The sequence below is a fragment of the Semicossyphus pulcher genome, unplaced genomic scaffold, assembly GCF_022749685.1.
Source record: "Semicossyphus pulcher isolate SPU_LCO1_2020_fin unplaced genomic scaffold, fSemPul1.0.p SCAF_1, whole genome shotgun sequence".
Classification (NCBI taxonomy): domain Eukaryota; kingdom Metazoa; phylum Chordata; class Actinopteri; order Labriformes; family Labridae; genus Semicossyphus; species Semicossyphus pulcher.
In genome coordinates, this window is record NW_027211603.1 from 24,397,548 (window position 1) to 24,417,986 (window position 20,439).

The following is a 20,439-nucleotide window of genomic DNA, read 5'->3' on the forward strand; positions in this document are numbered from 1 at the left end:
CACTGCATTGCAGCACCTAAAGGCAACTGTTGTTTTCTAAAAGGTTTTCAAATTGGATCATAAAGATGCTGTTTTGTACTAAACACACTGAAATATACCAGTAAACTATGAAGAATTGAAATGAACTCTTCTGACTTTATTATCTTTAAAAGAAAGCAAGTGTTGTTCAAAAGAAATTCAGTATAAATTTGCTTTATTCACGATTGATTTTAGCTATATATTTGGGTTTGGTGTATATACACATATTATCATACACACGCACACACACACACACTGTGTCGATGGCATGATTAGACATTGTGAAAAGATTAACATGCAGAAGATGAGATAGGGGCAGAGAGTTTTGGCTTAGGAGTGTTCCTTCATTACCACTGAAAGGTATTTAAAAAAACACTAAACAAACCGTTTATGTACAGTGTTCAAGAAGACAGAAAATGTGTCTGACAGGAAGAACGAAAGAAACCGTTAAAAATAAATTACATAGTCTCAAACAAAACAAAACCAGAGTGCAGCGTGAAGTAACAAATAAATCTGTAACCGTAGATGTGCATTCAGAGGTCTATGAAATGAAACATGTAACAGGACACCGTGACTTGCACACATCAGAGTCAAAAAGCAACAAAATTATGAACTCAGTAAGTCCAATTAAAACTAGTAGTGATATATAAATGACAGTATTGTTTCGCCTACAGACACAGGAGATCTCTGAGGTGACCTTTAGTGATGTTTAGTTTCAGCTTCCAGGCTCCTTTTAACAAAGTGAAGCATCAGAGGGGAAAGTGCAAAACTGGCCGCAGAGCAGAGCTTCAGGGCAAATTCAACCTGCACACAAGTCCTGTGACATCACCAAACTGTGTGTGTATGTGTGTGTGTGTATGTGTGTGTGTGTGTGTGTGTGTGTGTGTGTGTGTGTTTAAAGCAGGACCTAAACTGCCGGTCTGAGCATCACAGTGGAACAAATGTTGAACTTACAGTGTTTGATACTGCACCCCGTCCAGTGCTTACAACAGCAGACATGAGCCATTTAGTATTAGTGTTCTACTCAAACAGAGAGGGGCTGAGCCGCTTAACCGTTTGCTTATCATTGCTGCCCTAGCATCACTTCATTTCCCCATGAATCGTTTTAAATATAAATTGAAACTGCTTCTCATGTGGAGATGACAGCACATTCATTTGAAGGTATAATCTTCCTCATCTTTTCTACCTTTTAATGCTTTAAATATGAGAACATTTAAAGAAAATCTTTTTCTTACATTGAATAAAGTCTGATCCAGCTGTCACATGCTGTGACCCAAGAGCTTAAAGGTTCAGTTCACCCAAATTACAAATAAATATACTTTTTATTTAGCCATAAAGATTTAGCAAATCCAAGTTTTGGGATTTCTTGACTCTCTCTCCCTCCCACAAACAATGAAGGCCAATGGAATGCCATTTGTGGTGTTTAAAGCACTGAAATCTACCTCCCTGTTAATCTAGATATTCCACATATCTGGTTGGAATAGGTTTTAAGTATTTATTTTGTGTCAAATATGGGTGAACCGAACTTTACAATAACTTTGGAAGACAAACAACAAAACATTTCTACGGTTCAGGATAAGTCATAAATAAACGGCACATTTGGATGAGATCCTGAAGTAACCAGACGGAGCTTGTCAGTGGAAACCGCATCAAATATCAAATATTCATCCAGACAAGATCCCTAACGATGAGAATCTTTAGCAGCGAGTTTATATGTAATTTTTTAGAGCTGCAATGCTGAGCTGATTACGAGATTAGGAAACGGACACAAAACTGCAACTATACTGGAGATCAATTCATTGCTTCTGTCTTTTTTTATGGAAAAACTGCAAACATTCTCTATTTGAAGCTTCTCCAATGTGTGGATTTGCTGCGTTTCTCTCCAATATGTTATTGAAAATTGTATATTTCTATTAGTGTAAGACTGCTGGCGAGACCAACAAGACAAAGACAGATGGCATCTCGACCTCTTGGAAATTTGATGGACCCATTTTACATATTTCTGACATGTTACAGACTGAACGATTGTTTAATGGAAAAACTGCAGATTGTTAAATAATGAAAATAACCGTAAGTTGCAGCTCTTAAGGATTTATATATTATAAATAATGCTATAAATAGAATAACACTGAAATAATTACGTCCACCTTGAGTCAAAAATGATTCTTATATGAAATGAGGTGCGGACTGGATCAAAACAGCCACATTAGAAGAAGAGACATGGGATTAAATATGCAGACGGACATTTGTTGCACTGAACCATTAAGCAGGCGTCTGCATGGAAAGCACAGTATGTTGCATCATCATAGCTTAAACTCGGGTTTTGTGAACAAACACAGAGTGCATCTGTTGTCTCACAGCTAAGTATCTTTCGTTAATGCTCATCCACCCATGTCTTGAATTCTTTCAATCACTGTCTGGACTCCAGAGAGTCATTTTGTAACCGTTGTAGGAGGGAGGATGCCAGAGGAAGCTGAATCCAAATACGTAGACAGAAGAAGATCCTGTTGCAGATGATAGGGATACACGGTGTCGTGGTCGTCTGTAGCCGTCTCTTCTTCTTTCCGTGTTTGCTCCTGGGATATTTTGCATTGAGCAAACTGCACGCTGAGACTTGAATTCTTCACTTGTGTGTGTTTTCATCCGGAGACGCCCGGGTCAAATAAACGGCCTCTCTGTTCCCCGACTGGGTTGGTTTGACTTGCCTTGACTTTTAGCTTTCAGCCTTCTTGGATTGCATTCTTGTGCGTCTGTATGCGAGTGTGTTTCAGTCCTGTGGGGCAGAGTGAAGGTGGTCGGACAGCTCACGTCTGAAGCTGTGAAGCGGTGAGGGGGGGGGGGGGGGGGGTTCTGAAGGGATGGTATGTGTGTTCATGTATACAGACATTTCTCAGTCCAGGGAGAGAGTGGGGCAGCCCTCACACCTCTGGCTGTTCAGCAGTGAAGAGTTGGGGTGTGTCTCTGTGTAGTTTCAGTTCATTGCATCGCCCTCACATCTCCGGCTGCTCTGCAGTAACTGGCTGGGGTCGGGGCTCGGGCGACTCGTAGCGCTGATGGAAGTTTCTTTTCCTCATCTTCTCTGGAGCTTTTCTCCACAAAACGATCTCCTACACACAGACACAGAGGAATAGATCAAATAAACAGGCAGAAACCCAGGTTAAAAATCCAGTGGTAATCAAAAAGATGCGTACAGAAGATACAATTTTATATAAAAACAACATTTATAAAAGGACAAAGAAAAGTATGTGAGCACTTTAATAGTATTAAGGTTAACTCCTCTGAAGGATAGACGGACAGGAAGACAGAAAGACCCTCACTGCAAGCTGAAAATCAGGACAGGGCCAGATGTGCAGCGCCACTGATGACCAGAAAATTTGTATAAATGATCTCTAAGCAATGAAAAACGTCTTAGATACTAAGGGAAATACTAAAAACTGCTGTTATAGCTACTTTGGTATAATTAACAGTAGTTTTACTGGTTTTCCCCTCAGAAAGAGCACGTCGCTTTGAGTCCCTGTGTCATTGTCAGGAAGTCTCCTGCTACTGTAAATAACTTTCTCCTTTCAGTAAAAATGTGGTTCTCCTTACAGAATTTGTAGAAGAAAAGTTCCCTTTTACATCTTTAGGTTACTAATACACATGTTGCCTTTATTTTGAAAGCAAAGTTTACTTCCTGTGCGGTATTCCTGGCTTTAAACTTGATGGCAAGTTTGACTTCTGGTAAATTTCTCTGTGTTTCCTGCCAAATTTCTCATAGTTTAACAGTTTTGCCAGGCATTCCGCCACAGCACAACAAACAACCAAAAGCAACATGAGGTTGTTTGCTGGAGCTGCTGGACCAGCATGACAAAGTCTCTTTGTTCTCCGCACAGAGGCACAGCAACCTATTACAGTCAGAATCATAGTTTTGACATGTTTTATTGCTGAGAGACAAGTTGCATGGCACTACAACTGAAGCATTGCCCTGACTTCAGCTTGCAAATCCGACTAAGTGTTCAAGATTTACAGTCAGTGTTTCTCACTGTAACTGACAAATTAATGAAATACATGTCATTGTTTTAATGCTGCATTGTTTACATCTAGGTTTGCTTGGTAGCAGCGTCCTTCTTCACTGCCTATCTTGGCCACTGTTCCTTCCATGATGCAGATCAAAGGGGACCCACTTATAAAAACTCTGCTACATAGCTACTAGTGTTCAAACACTCAACATGATACCTGATGTCTGCAGGTATCATGTTGCCTGATTGTTTATCATTAAAAGACCTGATTATTTACCTGATTATTGGTTACACATGCCTGATTATTTACCATTAAATATTGCCTGATTGTTTACCATGAACAATGAAACACAATTCTATACTGGCATGACATAGACAGGAACTAACAAGGGTGTCAATGTACCCCTGCTTGTATTTGTGTTATCTTGACACACACCAATGGAAACAGGAACATGTATCAGCTTCTGAACACTCCTGCTGTGTGTGCAAGCATGTTACCTGTTGTTTAAAGTATCTTCTGTCCTCTTCGTCCACCAGCACCAGATTAAGGAAGTAACGTACAGAGAACTTCTTGTTGACATCCCTCATGGTGGGTGTCAAGTCATATCCTGTAGAAAAAGATTTGACATGCTGTCACTAAAACTCCCAGTAAAAATACGCCTGTTTAAATGTTTGAAAGAGGAGTTTTGACAACAGTTTGACAACAGTTTATTGTCTAGTCTATTCTTAAATAGAGAAGAGAAGGAGAAAGAAGAAAGAAGAGAAGTTACCTGCCAGAAACAGTCTGATGGGGATTGATTCTCCTTTAACTGGAGCACCATCCATGATCTCATACTTTGCAACCGTCTCTGTTTCTGTGGTCGTACTGGGACCTGAAAATGAGGACAAAACTTGCATGAAGTGAACAGCATAGAAAACATTTAAGTGGAGCAGAGCTGACAGAAGTTTCTACGCTCCGATTTGGACCTAAACACTGTACAGAAGAGAAATCCAACCACACCAATTCCAGAGAGAGAGAAAAAACTTCTCGTCCATTCACACTAACATTCATGTGTCTAACTCCTGGATCATTACCTATGCCTGTTATCTCCTTCTTGATGAGCTGCAGCTCCATGTGTTGGATCTTGATCCTGACCAGCAGGAAGTAGATCTTCCCAACAATCACGTCCTTCAGGTGATATCTGACGAACAAACACATCAAGAGAAGCTGCTCAAACTGACTGAAGGCAGGTCTTATTAAGGTTTGAGGGTTGGACTTCACCAAAGAAGTTAAGGTGAAATTGATCTTACTTTGATTTATTGTATTCAAACTCAATGTGCAGACAGTCTTCTATGCCGACCTCCATCTTGATTGAGTTGTTGACATCTGGGTAGGTGGCTAACTGGTGGACAATCAACTCGTACTCCTTCACTAAGTCAGACAGACGACGAACTATTGTCACCCTGAGGAAGTACCTGCAAGACGAGCACACACAGACAACATGAGCTGTAATTAGAAGATTAAAATGATGCAAGATGCTCTTTTCTAAAGATAATTCACTGATGTATCAAGCTATGGCTACCTATGTAGAATTTACAGGAGAAAAAAAACATGTAAACAGAATCAGAGGATTTTCTTTCTCCTTCACATGTGCACATATCAAGTTCTCAAAACGAGCAATGTGGTTTTATTTCATCATATTTTGGTGCAATTTTCTTACTCTTAGTTTAGTCAGAGTTGAGCTGTTTCTCGGTTATCTTATAGATAACACAGGGCTACAACTAATCATTACTTTAATTATCTATGAACAAAGTTAATTTTGAATTACTGATCACAATAAATATAAAATGAAAAAAAGAAAAAACATTTTGGGAGTCAAAACCAAGTATTCAAATGGCAGTAGGGCTGTCGACGAATATTCTAAATTTGAATATATATAAAACTGAATTGTAATAAAAAACGGGTATTTGGTTATTAAAATTAATATTCAATGTGAAAAAATCACAGTGGCTGTCTCGCATGTTCTCGTAGGTCCTCGCGTGCACTCTCTAGGTTACGGAGCGTCTTTGAATGCATCACACTGCGTCACTTTACACTGCGTCACTTTACACGTTGATAATTAATTAACTTTTGTCGAACAGAAACAAGCCAATACAACAACCATGTGGTAATGATGGCGGAGAATTTAAATGCCAGCCCGACCAGAGAGAGAGATTCTCACTCCCAGCATAACAGACAGGTATAGGTAATTTATCAAAACACGTTTATGTTTAAATGAATAAACCCGTCACAGCACAGCTCGCTCGCAGCGCTGAATGTCCGTTCTACTGTAACCAAATATTTGTTTATTTTGCAAGGTGTAGGGAGCCTTTGTTAATCGTTTAAAGGCATGTTTGTGTTTAAATGAATATCTCTTTGCACATAAGATTGTCTCTCGTTGTATTGTTACGCCCTCATGTGGACATACTGTGTAAAAACAGATATCTGAATAGTTCGAACCCATGTGCTTTTTAGAAAGAATAATCGAACGTCATTTTTGGCCATTTTGAAAGCACTACATCACATAATGTGGTCAGTCAAACATTTAAAAAAGGAAAATCTTAAAACAGCCACATTCGCGAACCTGTCGCCTGTAAGACATGACATTTCTACCTGTTAAATTACGAAACGAATGATTAATTATTCAGTGTATTTCTTTTAAATAGACGAAGCAAACAATACAGAAATCCAGCACAGCTAACATCAGTACCAAAAACAGCGATATAGTGACTGTTCTTAATTTAACCAGTAAGAAAAATCCCCCCTGTAACAGCACAAAATGAGGAAGGTAAAAGTCATGGTGTAAACCCCCCACCACCACCCGTGATTAATATGACAGTAGAACCACTGGGTTTTTTTGTTTAGGGGAAGAGACAGTGAGGATGACAAGCGGTGTAGGAGTTTAGTTAATTAATAATAAGTAATATAGTTAGATTATTCTAGGTGTTTGCTTTATTTAGATTAGATTTTGATAATATTTTCTTAGTTAATAATAGTTTTGTTTGGAATTTGGGGTAACACAAGGCACCTGAGTTTATATAGGTAGGTAGGCAGGTAGAGGACCAGGATGCACCGGGGTGGGCCTATGGTTTTTTACCAGCGCAAGAGAGGCAGCAGGAGCCATGATTTCTTTGTTCTTTTGTTTGCTTGCTTGATTATTGGGAAAATAAACCACAAGAAACGCACAACCTTGAATGGACAATGGACTTCTTTTGCCTGCGTACACCACATCCCCATGGTGCATCAGTGGCACTTTGATTATGTTTGATTTATTGTAAGTTTGATTTTTCGGACAAATGGCCACTAAAAGCGGTGAAGGGCCGAGGGTGAGAGTTGAACTGAGGGCTGTGGCCTCTGTACATTGACCGCCGATTTAACCGCTGAGCTAAACCGACGCCCCAGAACCACACGTTTTTTTAAACCTTAAACTGTGTGCTAAATGTACCTTAGCCTGACGTTGGCTCCAGTGTAGGACTCATAGGGCTTCTCCACCTGCATGAACTCAAAGTCGTAGCTTCTGTTCTGTGCGAGTTCTCCGGGTAGAGCCAACTCCTTCACCAAGTCAACAAACTCATGGGTGTTGCTCTTATCAGAGAACAGCTCTGAAACAGCAGACAGCAGGGTGCATTTAGAGTGTGTGGCGTTGAGTTCATCACAGTTTAAGCACATTACCAGAAGTGTATTACAGTATTATTTCACAGTTTCATACTCTTTCAACACTCTGCCCTCTTACCCTCCTTCTGCAAATACAGTGGGAGCAGGGTTTAGCTCCACTATGGCAGTCTGCACATGACGACCACATGCTTTGTTAAATACCTTTTAGCCACATGAGAAAGCCAGCAGCCCTTTGTTGACAAGTCGTTTACCAGCTAAAGAGCACAAAGCACTTTTTGCAATTCAAATATTTCTTGGAGTTAGTTTCATTAGGCAATTTAAACCTTAAACAGAACTTATCCACGTGTAACATTCTAATAACATCAGAGAAACAAAAGAGTTCAGCAAAAATACAACTAAATCTCTTCATAGCTCTGGCAAAAGAAAAACAGGTTACTACAGAGTGATAAATGCTCACCTATCTGTCCAACAAACTCGATGCGGATGCCCTGATGCTCCAGACGCTTTCCTCCCTGCTTCACATTCAGATTCACCTGGAGAGCAGAAATGTGATCAGATGAAGCATCAAATGAACCCACACCCAAATTATAAATATCTGCTAGTGCTAAAAAGACCGATATCCCTTATTATTACATATCTCCTGTCTCTGTATCCATACACGTGTTCCTGTGCTGGATAGAAAATGTAAGGCTCTGCAGAAACAACCATTTAATGACTAAAGAAGATGAGAAGCCGGTCAGATCAGAACCACAAGAGGAATTAAAATTGACTACTTTTATTAAATAAGGCTGACATATCAGCTGATACATTCCTGGAGGCTAAACATAGATGCTTTACTTCCTCCAGAAATCGGAGCAAATCTCGAACACACATCAAAAGAACCTTTAATTTCCCACTGGACTTAAGAAGAGGATCCCAAAATAGCTTTCAGAGAAGTCCATTATCTGCTGACTGAGCAGTGGTAACTTCCAAATGACATGACAGCAAATGTAAGTCTTAACTTGTGTGTGTGTAAGACCCCCTTAATGAACCCAGTGGAGCTCTGCTATATCTATAATTGATGTGAAATCAGTTTTACCTTTCCAGAAACAGACTCTCCGTCGTAGAACAGGTAGTGTTTCTCCACTTTGCCATCTTCTGTCTTCAGCTCGGCGGTCTTTCTGTTCTCTGCATCGTTCAGAAGAACGTCTATCTCACATACCGGCCCAAACAAACCCCCTAGGAAACTCTGAAAACACAAAGCGCATCATAGAAAACAGTGTCACTTTTTTAAAGTTGACTACTTGAAGGGTTGTCTGATGAATATTTTACTCTTTGTTCACAGTCAATAAGGATGTAATGTTTAAAGTCCTTGCTAAATGACCCTGTATTCATGTAGTGTAAAAATATACGCTTTGTAACATGCTATCAGGATGTAGCCTTTAGTTGCTTTTCATGTAGAGTGCCTTAGATTAGTAGAAAATGCTATGTAGGAGTACTACCGATGAAAAGTCAGCAATATTTAGGTGGTTTGGTGATTTTACTGGTGGAGCAACAAATCTGGGATAAAACCAGATTATCAATAAAAACTGAAATATTGGAAACAACTTTGGAAAATCGACTGTATACATATGTAGTGCTTTTCTAGTCTTCCGACCAATCAAAGCACTTTTACACTACATGTCACATCCACCCATTCACCCACTGATGGCAAAGGCCTAAGTGCCAATCTCCAATCAGATCTATGCCCATTCATACCCGATGGCTATGCCTTCGGGAGCAATATGGGGTTCACTTGCCCAAGGACACTTCGACATGTGGCAGTAGCAGTCAGGGATTGAACCCCTAACCTTCCGATTGAGAGACGACCGACTCTACCACTGAGCCACCGCTATCAATATTTTGTTTAAATGCTCTGAATAAAAAAATGCAACACAACATCCTTTCCACATGACAACACAAAACTCATGAATGCACTGGCCCAAAATATTACTTCCTAACGGGAGATGAGGAGCTGCAAGTCAAAAGACATCTAAAATAACTTAATGAAACAAACTTTAAGAAGGTAACAGGCATATGTTGAGACAGGGCCAGCAAATGTATGACCCTCATGCTATGTTGATCTCTCAAACCAAGAGACACAAAGTCAGTCCCACTTTTCAGGACTAAGGCTGCTTTCTCTTTCTTCTAGTTTACTGGCACTTTAAAATGTGTTAACTCACATCTCCATGGATTGTGATGACAGATAATGGGGTTAAGCTGTCTGCACTGATCACTAACACCACCACAGCTGTTAAGTTATAAGTGTTTATTAGTGTGTGCACATGAATGGAACTAATGGGCGTGCACGGGACACAACAGTCTTAAGATTTAGCCATGTTAAGGCCCACAGCTACTCCCTGTCCTTACTAAGGTAGAAGCAGGACATCATCTGTTATTTCCACACGGACTGCTTTGCTCAATCACTTATCAGAAGTTGCACAAACAAATATTTTTCCTCTGCGCTGGCACAAGCACAAGCTTCAGCATGCACCAAACCTGAATCAGCCCAATCATTCAGATGTCAGGAGGGACCAATGACTACATGGGCACGAGTGGGATGCTTTCATTCATTGTAGCTCATATAAAGACAAAATTAAACTAAGGGAGACGTCTGGTAGAAAACCCAAATTAAACCGATTGAGCTTTATAGCAGCCAATAATATCGTAAAGCTACCACACTGCATTAAAAATCAGTGAGTATCAACTTTTAATACATGCATTGTTTTCTTGATCTAGTTCGATCAATGAGAGATGGACGCATTTTATCACGCATAAACTTTACACATAAAAATATGTAGGTAATTTACTAATTTGTTGCTGTAATCCCACATGCATGATGTGACATACGGTAAAACTTCTCAGTGCCTCGCGCTAACAGGTAACGCTAGCTAACATTAACATTTCTCTTTTCAGCCTCCCTGCAGCTCCGGTTACCAAAATATAAACAAACTAAAATAACTTCAATAAGTAATCAGCACTTTAAGTTGCTATCATCATTAGCAAGAGCTGCTAGCTGTTAGCCAAAACATCACTGAACAAGCAGAGGCGGCCTCGTACTGATGCTAACACAGCTAGCTTTCCTGTTACTTTAATGTTTATTAGGTGCTGTCAAGTGAAACATGGAGTCCGCGTTAATACTGGATTTCATTTAATTAATACACCACTTAATCTCTGTTTAGTCTGAACAGCTGATGCCTGTTTTTACACTTACCATGTCGGCCGTGTAGACAGTTGAAGCTAACAGCTAGCCTCGCTCCGTGTAGCCTGTCAGTGTGAACCAGGAGGTAGTATCAAGACTCAGCGTCATGTGACCCGGGTCACGTGTGTGTGTGTGTGTGTGTGTGTGTGTGTGTGTGTGTGCGTGTGCGTGTGTGTGTGTGTGCGTGTGTGTGCGTGTGTGTGTGCGTGTGTGTGTGTTGGGGCGGGGGCAGGGGTCTTAAATGGGACACATTCTTATCCTCAAGACACACTTGACAGAAACACTCACTTTTTCTGCATCTACTCTTTCAATATCAGTTACATTATTTCTTGCTATGATAATCCACACCATGGCACTCTTGAGGAACTAATTAATTTAAAGCTCCTGTTAGGAGTTTTTTGATGGTTATGAAACAGACTGAAATTAATTCTGATTACTCTATATGACCTGCAAAAGCAAACCAGACCATCACCGACAAGACTGATTATTTATAGTTATTTTTAATGCCTGAAATCGCTGACGGGGGGAGGTGTCAGCTAACTGCACGCTGCCTTTGTTTACATTTTCCAGGGCCAAAATTTAAAGTTAGTGATACATATGACTGTTAAAGAAAGCAGGATGAGATTTTTTGTTAAAACACCCCTTAAGCATGTATAGGACAAAATCAGCAAAGAGATAAGAGGTACCGCTTTGTCCACAGGAGGCGCCGAATCAGCTCAAACAGAAATTTCCTCACAGCAGCTTTAATAAATCTGTGCAAGAATAAGGTTTTTAATTTACTGATATCTCTGCAAAAGATCTCACCGTTTCTCTTTAGAACTTAATTCTCCTACTTAAATTACTCATGTAATAAAACAATAAAAATTAGACTGAAAAGTTTTTGAATTTTTATAAATATTTGAAAAATAATTGGAAACAATGTTATTCCAATCCTCATTTACATAATGATAAGAGTTTCCGTGTTTCTGATCATTAAAGTGAGGTTGGGTTTTGATTTCTCACCATCTCAGTGACTTTGTTCTATATCAAGTATGAGATGCTCACAAACCACAGAACCCTTTGATCCTTTTTTACTTTGATGCTTTGGCTTCAAGTATTTATAGTTTCTTTTTTAACACAGTCTCACAATATAAAACACTTTTTTTTCTTAGAGGGAGTCCCTTGATGTTTTTTTTTAACTGTGACAAAAACTGTATTGGGGGAAATATACTGCATACTGCATGACTGGGACATTTTACAGTGAAATAATCAGCTTATCAGTGCCCTCTGGTGGACAAACTAAACATGACACTGCTTATCTCTGGCATATTATTGCCATTTCTCTACTGCAATTTCTTGCTACTTATTGTTCAACACATAAGCTGTTACAATACAGGGATAAATGTGAGCTTTTATTGGAATAACATCGGCCTGAGTGCTTCTCTGTCTTTATTGGAGTTTTAGGAGTTGCTCACCATTTGTTCCTGTTATTATAAAAACACATTTCAGCTGTCCATTGAGCATATTGATTGTTTTGTCTATTGTGAAAAATGTTTTGTACCAGATGCTCAGGCAATACATAGGCCTACTGTATTCAAGCTGTATTGGCTTTGTGCTGCTACTTCCTTCAATTTTCTATGTTGTAGTCATCCACACTACAACTACGCAAGTGATTGAGGAGACACCGTAAACATTAGAACACATACAATAACAAGTTTATATAAAATATACTGAAAACAATCCAAAAAGTTGTTATAAATCCTTTATTCATGGAAGTATTCAAAATGCAACTTTGACAACGCAGCTCATGTTGGAGTACATAAAAGTGCAGAATACATATTTAGAATATGTTCCAGCTCACAGTGGTTAAGATTGCATGAGTCCAGTCCTGAGGGATTTGGGTTTGCAAGACTCTTTAGTTCAACATTGAAGAGCTGAAGATCCCTAAAAAGGTTGCACAACCTTCCTGGGTATAATTACATTTGAGACAAAGGGATCAAATCACATAAATACAGTTTTGTTTTTTGTGTGTCTTGAAGCAGCACATGCCTCATAGCTAAAGAAAAGCTTTGAAGCTGCTCTGATTGAACAATGGCTGGAGAAAGTGTCTGATCTTATTGCACTGGTATGACAATTATTTTAAAGCTTGTTTTAAATTTCATATTAAAAAGCATAGTCCTACTTACACTTATTTTCCAAATAACAACAAACACATACAGCTGGACTAAATTAAAGTGACTGTATGCCTCATAAATGCATACATCTCTTTGACGTTGGTGGGCACGTTTTCCTTGTTTAAAGATCTTTTGATGCGAAAGACAATATTTTCCATCAATGATAATACAAAATATATATTCCTATACATTTGGCCCTTGTCAAGATTTTCCATGACCACATGGTGATAAAATACTTTTTGAATAAACAGGGTGGAAATAGATGCAAGCCTTGTGTACGTGTGTGTGTGAGGGGCTGTGTGTTCAGCCTACAGCTGCAGCAGGTGGTCTTCTCTCAGCTCATGCTCTTCTGGTTTGGATTCACCAACCAGAGACCTGCGCGGGAACAGTCGCCTCAGGACCCTTGATTCCTCACCTACAACCACAGAAAAATAACAGTTCAGAGATCATGGAGCATGAAAAATTGGGACTTAGAAACCCATGTCAACATCTCTTTAAAAAGTTACCTTTCTGAAGCTCCAAGTATTTCTCTGTGGCAGACGCGCCTGATCCAGACTCGATGGACTTGTCTGCCATGTATGTGTAATCAAATGCAGAGCCTTCATAACCAGAACCTTCCTCATGCAGGTAAACCGGCGCTGACTCCCCCTCCTCACCCAGCATCGGTGTTTCCTCCTCTTCCTCCTCCTTCACTGATCTCTCATCCTCCACAGGCTCTGCCTCTCTGGAAACAGAACGAGAGTCAGACATTGAAAAATGGTGATGGAGTTTGGTGGGCTGAGATCCAGCTTCATCACTTTGATAAACAAGACTTTTGTCTGTGTTACCTCACGTCTGACATTTAAGCCAACAAAAGTAACACTTCACAAACATCAGACATTCCTTTAGCATGGCTGTACTTTCACTTTAAGCTTTAAAAGTTGTCCTTGTCGTGTTTTCAGACAAATAACAGTTTGTCTGTGATGTGGTTTTTCCCAAAACAAACTAAACTAAACCAGATATTCTTTGAAGCACTTTTTTCCTTTAACCTCCCTTTGACTCAGAATCTGTCACTCGTAATTATGCTCAAGTTTGTAAGTTCCTCATTCAAACACTTTCTGCCTTTCTCCCTCCAAAACTTCCATTCAGCAGATTCGTCATAAAACTGTCTACTGGTGTCACACTCTGCACATTACAGCAGCAGCGATAATTCTATCAATCAATCAGGCGATGAAGAGAACATTTACTTTGACCTACTGGATAATCAAGTCATATTTCATCATGTGTCTCTTTGAATAAGAGCTTTGATTACATCTCTTTGAATTCATCTCCTACATCTGCTTGGCAAAATATAAAAGGCTTTTTTTACTATTTTCTGACATTTTACAAACAATTAATCCTAAAAACATGTCTGTCCGCAAAGTAACAACAACCAAAACACACAGTTTAATGTGTTTTTACTAAAAATGCTGTTTAAGTTGAAGCTGTGTGAAGAAAAATGGCTGATTTCCATTTAAATAATTATCAGGAGCAGGCAGAAGTGTTAGGAAACAGCAGCTTGTAAATACCCACACTAGGTAGGCCGATGATGTCACAGAAGTTTCCACTAAACCAGGACTTTGTGGGTTTGTGCAGACTGTGCTCGTCTGTCCTACCCTTCTATAAGCTCTGCAATACAACTTTATCAAGGTAAAGTTTGATAACCACACATAATTCAGGCTCCAACATGTATAATCTAATCATAAAACACTTAGAATTAACCTGATACCTCTCAAACATGAGTATCACACTAGTGTGGCACATACGCAGACACAAACAATAGACCAGAAGCACCGGGCGTCACAGCCCACTTCCTCTCAGCACTTCCCTCCGGCTTCCTGTTGGAGGCGAGCTGCTAAGTCGAGGTGCTGAGGCCGCTGTGTTTTTAAGACAGCTAAAGTGATGCAGGAGGCCAGATAGGACTCATAATAATGATCTACATTTACAAATAGTTTCACTTTCTCCAAACAACTTTTCCAACTCCTGCTGTCTGTCGTCTTGCCTCTCGTGCACACAGTGTACCTTGTTTTCAGACTTTCACTCGATGCTGATGAAAACTACCTATGTCATCCACCTTTTTTAGGCCATTTGTGTCTTTGAAATATATGATAGAGAAAATATGCTTTTCAAAATGTGATATGAAGCAGCATTTTTTACATATTTCATCGTCTTTTATGTGGAACTCTTAAATCGTCCGTGTTTCTCTGAAAGATATCTGATTGTTCTTTATGTGCAGAGTGATAATATAAAGCTGTACAGCATTAAAACACTGTCTGGTTTCAACATGGATGCACTGCAGCTGGTTTCAAAATGATTTGTGGTTTTCATTTTTGCAAGATTCCTTTTTTTTAATGAGGTTATTAACTGATAGGATCGATGTCAGTTAAGAAGAACTCTAAAAGAGGAAACTGAGGTTGAAGACTGAGATACATTCTCAACATTCCCACACATTTAAACAGAAATACTTTCACAAATACCAAATGTGCGAAACACACACACACACACACACACTGTCTTTACAAGCTCATTAATTCCAGACGGTCACTGTTTTGTAGTTCGAGTTAGACTAAATGAAACAGCGTGGACAGAGAGTTTTAATAAAAACGATGGCTCAAACTCCATTCAGGATGAAACTATTTAAAATATTATTCATTACTTTTGCCAAAAGAGGTGGACAGGGTTTGACGGTAAACTGTGAAGAAGTTGGACTGGGACAGAAAAAAAACTGGTGAACTCTTCACAGCAGAGGCCACAGAGGACACGAGGTGTGAAAAGGAGCAGTTAGAACACAAAGTTCAACGTCTGTCTGGACGAGAAAAACACATTTTTGGTCAAATTAATGACATGAAAGCCGATTTTTGGCATAACTGCTTAACCATTTTTTACAGATATTGATGCAAAATTACAAATGGACTGTTGATTATAAGTGGAAAGTTTTAAAAGCGGTAGGAAACAGACGTGAAAATGTGCATATCTTGACACACAACGGTAACAGTGAACTTCTGTGAAAATCCAATGACAGTTTATTTAAATTTATTGAACAACTGACCATGACAATTTTAAATGAAGTCATCATGACCGTAAATATGTCTCACTGACATGCCCTGATGCTGAAAAAAGATGCTAAAGAACCTTTGCAATCAATTAGTTTCAATAATGGTTCAATGGTTCTCAACTGGTGGGTTGGGAGCCAAAAGTGGGTCACAAAGCAGTTTTGAGTGGGTTGCGGATGTGTGCTTGGGAAAAAAAAAGTCGATGCTGCGTTTTATTTTGGGTTTCCTATGACGTGCGTGCAGTCATAGTGTAGTTTAGTCACACTCCATGTATTCACTGATTGCCTAATCCCAGCTACAGTTACATTCTTCAAACTTGATGAGCCCGACAGTAGTTGCATTTATGTTGCAGTTTTTAACATATATTTCTGTGGAGGGAATATTTTCCTCTTATGTATTGGCACCATTTTGGTTGACTATTATACGGTTGTCTTTTGTGATGTTGACATACGGTGATGTTTCGATTGGTCTCAGGTTTAAACTGTACCATTTTTCATTAAAGGTATAATAATTAGGATTTTGCTTGAAATATAATATATAGACTTTTACAAATATAATATAATATAAATCATCACTTATGGGCTAGAGCAAAGCTAACCGGCGGTTAGCATGCTAGCACAAAGGTAACCGTGATTTTGTTGGCTCGGGGTGGGAGAGAGTGAGAGAGAGCTTCTGGTGACAAAGCAGGAGGGGTCCAGTTTGAATGTGTTGTTGACAAAATGCAAGGAAAAATCCTACTTATTATCCCTTTAAATAAATGTGAGTGGTTGAAAATATCTGAAATTTGGCTCACAACTTGTCATTAAGGAGGTGGTGCTAGGAGACCAGTTGAGAACCACTGGTTTAAACTATCCTAGCGCGCATTGAGTGGAGATTAACTGGACTGGTCGCTCATTCGACAAGTAGATTAGAAACAGACAAACTTAATTTAAAGGGGTTTGATTTTCTATTTTATAAGTAACTCCACAGTAAATAGTGATAGAGAACATGATGACAGACAGTGTGCCCCTGGTTAACCCTTGCCAACAGGAAAACTGTGAGGCAAACTTTTTAAAGTTTTTCAAAATAAAAAGTGCACGCATGCTGTAAGTGCTGTATGCAGAGGGGGACAGAGCAGCATTCTGGTGTTTATATGGTATCTATAGTCTGGACTGACTATACTTTGTATTGTAGTCTGCAGAACACAGGGCTCAAATATGCCTATAAAAGCACTTGGAGCCAAACAGTCAGTTTACCACTAACATATAATGATAACATGTTTACAGTGACATAAGTAATACTATGTTTTTAAACAGGAAGTAAGTTTCTATAGTTCTACTGCTCTTTACAGCTTATTGGATACAATAAGTTAGTATTAGTAGTCAGTATTTTTTCGTTTTTGGAATATACAACATGATTTTTCACAACATGTACACTTAGAATAATACTGAGTTCAGACAAATTTGGGTAAAAGTATATATAAATAATCATACAGTCACACGTTGGCCGTGGCTCAACAGCTACTGCTCTTGTGCTGTGTGACAACATGAAAAAGAGGATAAAGTGTTTCAATCTTTCTTATTCCAGCTCTCCTAACCTCTCTGCCCTTTCTCTGACAGGCTCTCACTGCGTCTTTCTTTATCTCTCCACGTTGTCTTCTATTTTGGCTTTTCTTGGCCTCCTACCTCACACTTATACGCTCCTAAACACTCACACACACACACACCCTAACACGTAAATCCACACACACGCACACACACACACAGGCAGTGTTTCTGGAGTTGTGTTAACCAAGGTAACAGATCCAATGCAGCATCAGCATTTCTATATTTACAGTCTGCATTTATCTGACAGCAGCGTGCTGTATTATCACAGAGACGGTTGTTTTGTTTTTGTCAACTCTCTGCTGCTCTCACTTTACTCTGAGCAACACACAGCCATGACACTCTTAAAGAGACACACGCACAGGTTACAAACACTTACAGGTACTGTGCAGCTGAAGCGGGCAGTTTGGTCGGCAGCTCTGGAGTCCATTTCATTTCTGGGCTTTGTAGAGTCACACAGTTGGCCTGGTCGCCCTCAGGGTTACATCTCACAAAGTTATACACAGCTGTTCTCGGCGCTCCTGTTAGGACAAGATAATTTTTTATGGTTCATTTGTGTCTCTTATTTTTCATGCAACATTTACTGCAACTGTTCACTTCAGTCAGAGCGTTCTGGGGCAACATCTGGCAGCTCATCTGGATCTGTTCAGTGTGACAATTTTCAGGAGATTACAACAGAATTCTGCAACAGGGCGCAGTGACAGTTGGCCTGATGGGCTTCAGAGCTGTTTATCCTCTTGAGTAATGTTAAAGAAAATAAGTAACGGCTTCACAGCTTCTTCTCAACACATGGCAGGAACTTTATCACACTGTTTATCTTAACACTTATTTTACACCAATATCCTTTGTTAAAACTCTGTTTTTTAAATTGCATTAAGTGAAAGATAACACTAACTGTCTGTCTGCGTAATACAAAGTTCATGTTAATCATCTGATCGGGGGATTTTGACTGGATTCATGAAACAACCAAATTTGCACAAGTGCTCTTTCAAAACACACATTTCCTGTTTTGTCTACACACTAGATCTTTTGGCATTGGCTAAAACTTTTACATAATATTCAATTTCTCTTAGGAAATCTTAAAAACAAACTCATAATTCAAGTAAAAGGAAACAACGTTTCCTCCTGAAATGTTGTCGTGAGACTTTTGCCACAAAGTAAACGGTATCTACCAAAGAGACTCGTCTATCTGGTGGTTGTATCAGCCAATTAAGTGGATCAGATTAAATTTATTTCGAACATGTAAAAAAGCAGAAGCAAGAAGGTCATACAGAAAATAATAATTACAGAAATAGAAAGCATAACGCAGTATCAGACTGTCAAACACTTGATGACTCTTGATAACAACTACAATGCAGGCGAAAATGTTTTCCCCTTTTAAATATAACTGGGACATCTCATAGCAGGAACTGAAGCTGCTTTGGGGATTTTTAATAAACTTCCATGAAAGCTGTCGAGAATCTGTGGGAGTTTTTTTCTGTATATAGTATTTTTAAAATCTGAATACAACTTGCACTTCTTGTTTTTATGGTTTCTGATCTAATCTGTCAGCGTAATGAAAATCCCCTCTGCCAAAGTTCAGCTGCTGATGCCTTGCCGGGTCTCTCTTGGGAGTCAAACCCCCCTGTCTTAATGAGATTACCTTTCAAAATAAATGTTAACAAAAAATATAGTACTATAAAATGTATTAATATATATTGCTTGTCAAATTAATATGACCAAACCGTATTTGTGGTCTGCAAGGTATAAATAACAGATGTTCGCAGTTAAATACTCGGGATGTTGATAATAATAAATACTTAAAAAGCACCGTTTAAAGCCAAATACTATTATTGGAGGCAAAAACAAAGCAGATATAATTTAGCGTAAAATGATCGTATGTGTTTAGTTTCTTCCTCTTTGTAAAAGAAATGTCACTTGTGTGATGGTGAAATGTACACAGTGTTCATGGAGACGCATCGAAACTTAACTCGGAAACAGACACGCTATTTCTCTTTCCGATTCAACGCCAGGTAGAGCCCCTACATATTTCCCCTCATGAACCTGAAAGTGTTGACCCTTTTTTCTTATGATAGTAAGGGACAGGTTTTTCAGAGTTTCAATTTCAGTTTAAAGTTGTGTTTTTTCTCCGGTACAGCCCAGCAGTGAGGAGAGAGAAACCTGACCGTAACAAATGAGTCATAGTTAAGATATCACATTATTCCGACACAGGGAGGGAAATGTACATTCTGCTTGTCAATCAATGACCCCTGTTGGCCCTCAAACCTGATTTATTGTGAAGATATCCCATCAAGGCATTAAGCTGTCACCATGTGAAATGACAAATTGTTTCCACTACAACCTGTCTAATAAAATGTCCGTATAAACTCTAAAGTGTGACCAAGTATTTTCCACTCTCAAATAGTCCACTTACCCTTTCCGTTATGTAAGGCGAGGCAGGACACAACGACGAACAACAGCAGTTTCATCCTCAGCTTCTTCTTCTTTTAACAAAACCTCCAAAAAGATACAAAGTCTCTCCTTTAGCGTGCAGCTTCCTGGCGTGCTGAAGATTACGCGTGAACTGCCTCCGACAGCCAAACTCCTCTTGAAGGAGCTCAGCCCTCCGCATGCGTCATGGTTTCCTGAAGTCTTCTCTGTAGAAAGTGGCTGAACATCCTCAGTGGAAACTTTTGCATTAGCAGCCTCAAATATCAGATATCAGCTCGTCGGAGTTTGCGTAACTGCGCAGTACTCTGTCTGAGGAAATACCACAAGATATC

At 39.3% G+C, this 20,439-nt stretch overlaps 2 protein-coding genes across 2 annotated transcripts; both read right to left on the minus strand.

Moving 5' to 3' along the window:
* Nucleotides 1-176: 176 nt before the first annotated feature.
* On the minus strand, nucleotides 177-10,966 carry vps26a (VPS26, retromer complex component A). The gene is made up of 9 exons (XM_069663078.1): nucleotides 10,883-10,966; nucleotides 8,729-8,878; nucleotides 8,108-8,183; nucleotides 7,481-7,637; nucleotides 5,307-5,471; nucleotides 5,091-5,197; nucleotides 4,787-4,888; nucleotides 4,515-4,624; nucleotides 177-3,125 (listed from the first exon to the last, which is right to left on the minus strand). Exons 1-9 carry the CDS (start codon nucleotides 10,883-10,885, stop codon nucleotides 3,009-3,011), a joined length of 987 nt encoding a protein of 328 aa, XP_069519179.1. The 5' UTR covers nucleotides 10,886-10,966; the 3' UTR covers nucleotides 177-3,008.
* Nucleotides 10,967-12,598: 1,632 nt separating this feature from the next.
* Nucleotides 12,599-20,302, minus strand: srgn (serglycin). The gene is made up of 4 exons (XM_069663591.1): nucleotides 20,091-20,302; nucleotides 18,057-18,198; nucleotides 13,530-13,747; nucleotides 12,599-13,438 (listed from the first exon to the last, which is right to left on the minus strand). Exons 1-4 carry the CDS (start codon nucleotides 20,143-20,145, stop codon nucleotides 13,332-13,334), a joined length of 522 nt encoding a protein of 173 aa, XP_069519692.1. The 5' UTR covers nucleotides 20,146-20,302; the 3' UTR covers nucleotides 12,599-13,331.
* Between the last annotated feature and the right edge of the window lie 137 nt (nucleotides 20,303-20,439).

Excerpts from the sequence above, each read along its gene's own strand:
- vps26a (XM_069663078.1), bottom strand. Across the intron at positions 5,198-5,306 it reads TTTGAATACAATAAATCAAA|ATATCACCTGAAGGACGTGA; the intron begins GTAAGATCAATT and ends TTTGTTCGTCAG. Across the intron at positions 4,625-4,786 it reads CATCAGACTGTTTCTGGCAG|GATATGACTTGACACCCACC; the intron begins GTAACTTCTCTT and ends CTTTTTCTACAG.
- srgn (XM_069663591.1), bottom strand. The coding sequence starts at position 20,145 with ATGAAACTGCTGTTGTTCGTCGTTGTGTCCTGCCTCGCCTTACATAAC. Across the intron at positions 13,748-18,056 it reads GCTTCAGCTGCACAGTACCT|AGAGGCAGAGCCTGTGGAGG; the intron begins GTAAGTGTTTGT and ends TTCTGTTTCCAG. Across the intron at positions 13,439-13,529 it reads ATACTTGGAGCTTCAGAAAG|GTGAGGAATCAAGGGTCCTG; the intron begins GTAACTTTTTAA and ends CTGTGGTTGTAG.